Genomic DNA, 8,070 nt, shown 5'->3' with positions numbered 1-8,070 from the left:
ATGTTTGTGTATTCCAGTCAGTGGACAAAATAACGTGAACACCTGATGCAATCTGATGCAATACATGTTATTGTTGCAGGCTATCTCGTGTGTTATACATAGACTATCATTTTGACATTTTAACATATGTGTGCACAACATTTTTTTAATCTCTTTTCAATGGCAATACATTTAAAACTTTAATCTTATGTTTTTTAATACAGATTAGTCGACTGACTCATATATTTTCTGCAACTATTTTGACGATTCCTATAACGTTTTGGACTGCTATTTGTAGAAAGCATCTATTTAAAGGAGATATTTTGGCTTGAAATATAGGTGGCAATTGTTCCCTATTTTCTGACTTTTTGTAGACCAAACAATTAATTGATTAATTTGGAAATCTACAGCAGATTAATGGATGTGTGAGTACAGGCTGCATTTTTGGGTAAAACAGTCCAGGCCTTACTTCTTGTGCCAGGTGCTCCATAATGTTGTGTTTACTGACCAGCTGATTATCCCAGTTGTGTGCACAATCTGCCTGTTTTGTAAAGCACTCATGTTCTCACACCTGAGGGAAGCTTTTCTGTGTGAAGCAAGAGGTTTCAGCATCACTTTGGGGTATTTTACTAACAGGACAGCAGGTGCTGCGCTCCCTGACCCGCTCCCTTTACCAGCTGTGTGTGTGAGCATGTGGAGACCAAATGGCAGACAGCCACAGCTCAGGGAAAACTGACCGCGCTTGGCAAATCCACCGGTGGCTCTGGAAACCCCGAAGCTGCTGCCTCAGTCGGCTACTTTCCAGAGAAAACTTTGGAAAGCTGTTTGTATTCAGCTGGAAGGCAAAGGGGGGGTGCATTTTTTCTCTCTCTGAAGTGAAGAGAAAAAAAGCCCCTCTAGATTGACAGCGCCTTTCATACTGTATTATCCGGCCTGGCTTTTAACTCCAAGAGAACTGTGTTCACAAATTGATGCTCTGCTCCTCTGGGGCTGTAGCTGAAACATTAAATTGTACTGAAATATTCATATGTGAGTGCATTTAGCTGAGAGCAATTGATGTGCGACTCCCTAGAGGCCTGATGGAAATGTTGCAGGGCCCCAGCTTGAGCGGGCAGACACCCTGAGCTCTGGACGGGACAGTGATTGTGATTTAGCCCAGGCTCCCGAGCTAGACTAAGTTTAAAGGCTCCTCCGTTCAGGACGGCTGATGTCAGTGTCTGCCCAGGTGGCCGCAGACACAGCAAAGTGTGTGGTGCCACAAACTTACAGGCTATGACAGATTTTAAAGGTCCATAATGCACTTTTCATGTGTTTCTCATGTCCCTGGTGTGAAAAGAGACTCACAAAGTAAAAATATAATAAAATAAAAAGTATACAAAAGTTTCTCTATTCAGTTCACTTCTCCCTACTGTGTCAATATTTAAGTTGTCAAACTGCAACTTATTTAGTGAAACATTGCAGGTTTTTGATGCTAGTTAATACGTTTTAAATGGATACATTCTTCACTCAAAATATTTTTATATGCTTTTACATTCAAATGTTAAAGTATGAAGTTGTGCTATTTAAGTACCGTACTTATTTGTAATTAACATTATGGGGGAAACTTCTGAAGCAATTGGAAACAGGACTCAGAGAGGCACGAGGAGAGCTGGAGCTTTGATGGCAAACACTGGTGGTTTATTTGAAGTTACATTNCCTCAAACACACACATGGACACACACACTTGCTATATATACACACACACACACACACACACACACACACACACACACACACACACACACACGGTCGCGACGCAAGTCGCGACCGTGTGTGTGTGTGTGTGTGTGTGTGTGTGTGTGTGTGTGTGTGTGTGTGTGTATATATAGCAAGTGTGTGTGTCCATGTGTGTGTTTGAGGAACTGTCATCTTGAGAGCGCCTGCAAAGAAAGAGAACAAAGCAAATGTGTGAATAATGTTCACTTCCTGCTTGAAAGCGATCAATTCAAAACTCTGTATACAGCTCAGAGCGCACAAACAGGCCTCCAGCGGGGAAACCGGAATCATTTTATATTTCAACTTCGTTCCTTTAACCTAATTCAGATGAGAGAAATTCACAATAATGCTAAATGCACCCATGAAAAAAAATGTAGGCCTAATAATAATAATTGTAGGCCATTGAAACTCACACAGTTTTTTTTCCATTCAAGATGTACATCTAAATAGTTGGTTTTTCATCTAGAAACTTCCCATAAATAATGAAAGTGTTGTTTTTGTCTTCAAATACCCCTGTAAACATAAACATTTGATTTTAACCAATTGCAGACATTTATATAAAACATAATTAAAATCTAAGGCAGATCATTATTATTGCAAAAACAATCCAAGCAATGTTAAGGGAAACAAGTCGCACACTGAGATAATGGGCTGCTGAACTGTATCGAAATGTGAACGGATTGTTGACGCCTTCGCAGTTTCTCACGGTGTTTTCCACCTCCTCTGTCCCCAGCAGACCCGGTTTCGGTGCGGCAGGCCCCGCATCGGAACCACGTCCACAAACAGTCGGAGAAGACGACGCGGATCCGGACGGTGTTGAACGAGAAACAGCTCCACACCCTGCGGACCTGCTACAACGCCAACCCGAGGCCCGACGCGCTGATGAAGGAGCAGCTGACGGAGATGACCAGCCTGAGCCCCAGGGTGATCCGGGTCTGGTTCCAGAACAAGCGCTGCAAAGACAAGAAGAGGACCATTCTGATGAAGCAGATGCAATCGCAGCATCACAGCGATAAGTCTATAAGCCTCTTCGTAAGTCAGGCCACTTGATTACTTCAAATATTCATTCATTCCTGTGTTCAAGTGTTTTGTTTGTTTTTTAAAACCATGACCAAGGTACATTTTGATTTATTTTCAATTCACCCAGTTGTACAGGCTACCTATTGAGGCTGGCATATTAATGCAAGAGTGTAGTGATAACAGGCAGATCATTGCTTTCAAATATTTTAATTTGTAAAAATTAGTGGCTGTTTAGCTTGTGAATATCACTGTTTGCATGTGGATTCCTCTTTTTTTTACCCCTGTTAATCACCAGCCTGTAGTTTTACTTTTTAAACCAGCTTTAGGTTTTATTATTTACTTAAACTAAGACACAGTATAACAGGTTCCAGTTGGCTCCAGTGCTGTCCTGTATTCAAACTTTAGGTTATTGAATAATTTATCAACTGCTTTGGCTTCAGTTGCTTGACCTGAAAAATGAAAACATCCTAGTCTGCAGCCAGGCTTGGTCTGCGTCCCGGACACATATCCTGCTCTGACACCATAGTTTAATCTTTGCTCCAGCTAAAAGAAAACCATGGGAAAAAGCAAATGGCATATGAACATGCCACTTTCTATTGACAAAAAGTGTCTATAGAGTCATGAGCAATTTGCACATTTGTGCAGATCTTTCAACAGTGATATTGATGCAGGACTCAAAATGCTTATCCTGTGTTTTATTCTTTTGTCAGAATCTTCAGGGCCTAACAGGGACACCTCTTGTGGCTGGGAGTCCTATCCGACATGAGAGCTCCATGCAGGGAAACCCAGTGGAGGTTCAGACATACCAGCCTCCATGGAAAGCCCTTAGTGAGTTTGCCCTGCAGAGCGACCTGGACCAACCAGCCTTCCAACAACTGGTGTGTTTATCTATCCATTCTGCTTTTAACATGCAGATTTACACACACACACACACACACACACACACACACACACACACACACACACACACACACACACACACACACACAGGGAGACCACATGTATGTCAGCATTATGTCCTCATGTCAGCAGAATTATGGTTTTACAACCAGGTTTTCAAAATAAAAGCCTGCATATTTATAATATTCGGACTCTTTGTTCCTGTCTGTTCAGGTGTCATTCTCTGAATCGGGATCTCTCGGAAACTCCTCGGGCAGCGACGTGACTTCTTTGTCCTCTCAGTTACCGGACACCCCGAACAGTATGGTACCCAGCCCAGTGGAGACGTGAAACAGGGCCCCTCAGACCTGTCGGTCCCCCCACCCCCCCTGCAAGGACAATTGCAGCATGATCCCGGTCCCTGCATGTGACCAGCTCATCATATCGCCCAAACTACAGAGAGGAGAGTGTTTTTTATTTCTTGACATGGAGGAGATGGAACCAAGAAAGCACTGATTGACTCCGAGTTTTTTTTCGGGAGCTTTCATTGACAAAAACTAAGCAGAACAATTGTTGCATGACTTAATGGAGAAAGATGTACAGAAGACCTCCCTGTGGATATACTACAAGAAACCTTCCCTCAAAAACAAATTGGAAACATTTCCGTGTCAGATAGACATTCTGCGATTTTATTGTGATCATATTGTGTCTTGTTTCTTCAATATGAGAAATGTTTGATACATTTATTGCGTTGTCGAGTCCTGTTGACTCTTTGTCTTAAGGTCAGAGCATGATAATCTGCAAAATATTCGTGTTGTAAAATACTTTATCTTAAGGCCAGGTTGTTTGAGCTACTCGAACAAAAAGTAAATTATTGTTATATTATTTATTGTTAGGAGAGCGATTCGTAAAGGGATTATTAACTGATACAAAATAATAAAAAAAAACACGCTGAATACTACATAATGTGTCTTGATGACCAATTTTTGTACAGGCAGTTTCTTCCTTTCGCTTTTCTGCATTCGCAAGCCATATCGCAATAATTAAATATATTTGAAAATGCAGCAAAGTATCACGTTTTAATTTTCCATTGCAAAAGTAAGACGACAAACGAATTGAAACATAAGTAAACTTGTTTATTCCAGTGCTCTTATGGCGAGAGTCAAATTCATTGTCCAGATCCAAAGCGGCAACACATCGTTTCTCCACATGACAGCGAGTCATGCGTGCAAATACAATGCTTAGTCACAAGCGATTTGAGGATATATTCAAACAGTACAAAAACATTCATTTTAGTTGCACTGAATGTTGTTTGTCTTGTTAAACGAAAATCAACTTGGCCTGCCTGCTTGAAACCCTGCAGCAGGCTCTGTTGTCTTATCGCTCCCCTCCATCTGCGGTGTTTCCCCCTTCGGTTATGGAGCAGGAATCGGCCAGTGGTCATTTACTATCTGGAGGGCAAAAACCTGCTGTAAATTGTGTCAGTCCAGTTGCTCTGGTTGAGTCACAAGCTGGTCTAGACAGCGCGGAGGGATCGGCGACCTCTTATCTAGTCCTGGCATCACCTGCAAGCGATAGCCTACACTGACTGAAGCCACAACAAACTAACTAAACACCCCCTCCATATACACACACACACACACACACACACACACACACACACACACACACACACACACACACACACACACACACACACACACACACACACACACCCCGAAGCCCCTCGTTTGTGAGGGGAGCAGAGAGCAGCTCGTAAAGGGTCACTTCTCCTCCTCAGTTTATTTTTCTTTCAGTGAATTGCGTTATTGCGCACGGGTCAGCCGGGATGACAGCCCGGGCTAAATGAACTGACCTCCTCTACACAGTGGGCAGAACAAAACAAATCGGCACGGAACATCTGTGGATATTTATGTTTTAAGAGAGCGAGATATTCTATCAAAGGTTATTAATTAATTAATTTGTTCGATCTGATCAGATAGTGATCATTTCACTTGTCTTCGATGCAGTTTTGGCAGAAAAGGAAAACATGTAGACCTATTTAATGGCAAGAAAATACTTTTTTCATTTTGGAAGCAACTTTAATTCTTCTTCTTCTTCTTCACTGATTTCCCGAATTTACTGAATTTAAACAAAACTAGACTCAGTCACTTTTTAGTGAGATTGTAAATGATTGCCGATTTTATTTTGATTTCTTAAACGCTGCAAAACAAGAAGTAATTTTTTTCCGTTTCTCTTTACACTGATTGTGTCTTAATCGGAAGTTTGAATGACAAAAGACAGATAATAGATGTGTAATTGAGCAATTTCAAATGAGATAAGTAAACAATGCGAGCAGATTAAGATAACAGAGATAAGTGAATAAATAACAATGGCGTTTACAGACAAGAATGCAGATCATTAACTGTCTCCATCAGAGCATTTGTGGCTCCACATGTTTCCAAAACAGCTAATTTACAGCATTTATACTGCGTAACTCATCCCCTAAAGGCTAAAACGAGATAGACCAAGTTAAAAAATAAATTACATTAAAAGGAAAGGAAATTAGTACTAAGCTTTATGAAAAAATATTCCCAACTATCTGCGTTTAGTATAACCCATACACAAAATAAAAAATGTTGAAAAAGGTTCGTTTTGATAACGTTTTTTTCAAAATGTAGGATTTTTAATTGTTCCAATGAATCCAAAATGTGCAGAAATTTACAAGACTTCAATTACATACTGTATCAGGAAGTACAAAATAATCTAAATGAATATAGGAGACGCTTTAAAAACATAATGCCTATAGTGAAAAAGGGGCAATTAAAATCCAAGACAATATTTAAATGCACACCTAAAATATTAATTAAATTATTATTTAAATAGTCTATAGCAGAATTGTATTCTTCTTTATGTTTTCCCTTTTAGCCACTCTTATTAGTTTGCTCATAAGGACCAGAGATCACGTCCTCTGACATGCAGAAGACGCTTGAATACCTATGAGATCTTCTATCAGGTTCACAATGGGCGTTTCCACACACACACACCCACACACACACACACACACACACACACACACACACACACACACACTTTTATTTTGAAATATCAATGTTGGGCCTTAGTTGAGTGCTCCACACGCTAAGACCCTATTTTTTTCATTCCTAATTTTTTTTTTGCCTAAAGTCAACGGCAGTGTATTTTGCCCCCGCTTTATTTAGGATTAACTCCGAGCTGCATGTGTCAAGTTGCCTCGATGCAACTAGACGCTGTCAGAGCGAATGACACCGTACCATTAATGATTAAGAGGACGAGTCCATTTAAAGGTGTGATGTAATTCTCTAATTGGCGGAGGGGTGGGCGTAATTAGATCATCCGGCGTGCTCGGGAGGACTGCAGCACCACCCACTGCCACGAGTCACTAAACGGTCAAATGTTCTTCAATGTGTTTGTTTTTTTGCTAGTGTGTTGGAAAACATTTATACATTCGAATAAAAAAAACAGTTGAGCATGCTGCTTTTCAAAGCTTCCATTTTTTCAAGGAACTAACCGCAATTGTATATAAAGTTTATAAACGTATTTAATAGCAAAACGATAGTATTGTTCTATAAGGGTCCATTTTAAAAGCCAATTTTTTGCATTGTTTTTAAGGCCTGACACAGGCATTCAAATCAGGTGTCTCATTTAACCCTCCTTAATGCATTGCAATGCAGGGAAGATAACATATACATTGGTAAGGATGTGATGATGCCATTGCAGTTCATTGGCAAGCAAAGCTGTTGGTATAGTCTCAGTTTTTTAGGAACACCTAGCTACCAAAAATGCAAATAAATGTTATACTCTTCAGATTGGGTTGAGCATATTTTAGAGAGATGTTATTTAACTATTTATTATATATTTAAATATTTACTAGTTCACTTTCATTTGAATGAAAAGGGCTTTAAATATTTTTGTCACCCAATTTTTACCAATGAGGGTAGACCAAATTATACTTCTAAGTAAAAGTCAGTTTCAATTGTTCTTTAGGCAGTCTCCAGAGGTTTGACACTAAACTGACAATTTCACCAATGTTCATATGCAATTGATTAATTGGTCATTGCAAAGTCAATAGCCACAATTGGATTTAGCAATTGAGCGGCCATTTTTGCTGTCTTTTAACCCTAACATAACCTTGAAACAAAGTTATAAAAGATAACAAAATATATCCCCGAATATATATATATATTTTTTGTGTTTGGTTCTGTAAGATTATTTGTGAATTTTGACTATACAGATTTTGAGTAAACAATGGTGACATTATGGCATAGAGCAGTTCAATCACAAGGAGGATTAGGTTAAAAAAAGGAAAGACAATTATTTGAGGCTTTATCTCACCAGCTTTGTTCCCATTGGGGTCACAAATATTAGCCAACCTGTGACTGACATTTACTGACAAAATGCATTTTCTCCAGATAAAAG

General features: G+C 39.7%; 1 protein-coding gene across 1 annotated transcript; it reads left to right on the top strand.

Annotated features, from left to right (window-relative positions):
* Positions 1-4,181, top strand: LOC104951669 (insulin gene enhancer protein ISL-2A-like). The gene is made up of 4 exons (XM_010778395.1): positions 1-16; positions 2,468-2,766; positions 3,465-3,632; positions 3,868-4,181. The coding sequence occupies exons 1-4, from the start codon at positions 1-3 to the stop codon at positions 3,982-3,984; spliced, it is 600 nt and encodes a 199-aa protein (XP_010776697.1). The 3' UTR covers positions 3,985-4,181.
* Positions 4,182-8,070: the final 3,889 nt, after the last annotated feature.

Source organism: Notothenia coriiceps, unplaced genomic scaffold, assembly GCF_000735185.1.
Source record: "Notothenia coriiceps isolate Sejong01 unplaced genomic scaffold, NC01 NC01_scaffold00000339, whole genome shotgun sequence".
Classification (NCBI taxonomy): Eukaryota; Metazoa; Chordata; class Actinopteri; order Perciformes; family Nototheniidae; genus Notothenia; species Notothenia coriiceps.
Note: the sequence above shows the minus strand (reverse complement) of the source record. Positions and strands in the feature narration are given on the sequence as shown.

What these genes read in the sequence shown, in the direction of transcription:
- LOC104951669 (XM_010778395.1), top strand. An exon ending in ATAAGTCTATAAGCCTCTTC is followed by an intron (nt 2,767 to 3,464) that starts GTAAGTCAGGCC and finishes TTCTTTTGTCAG; the next exon opens with AATCTTCAGGGCCTAACAGG. An exon ending in AACCAGCCTTCCAACAACTG is followed by an intron (nt 3,633 to 3,867) that starts GTGTGTTTATCT and finishes CTGTCTGTTCAG; the next exon opens with GTGTCATTCTCTGAATCGGG.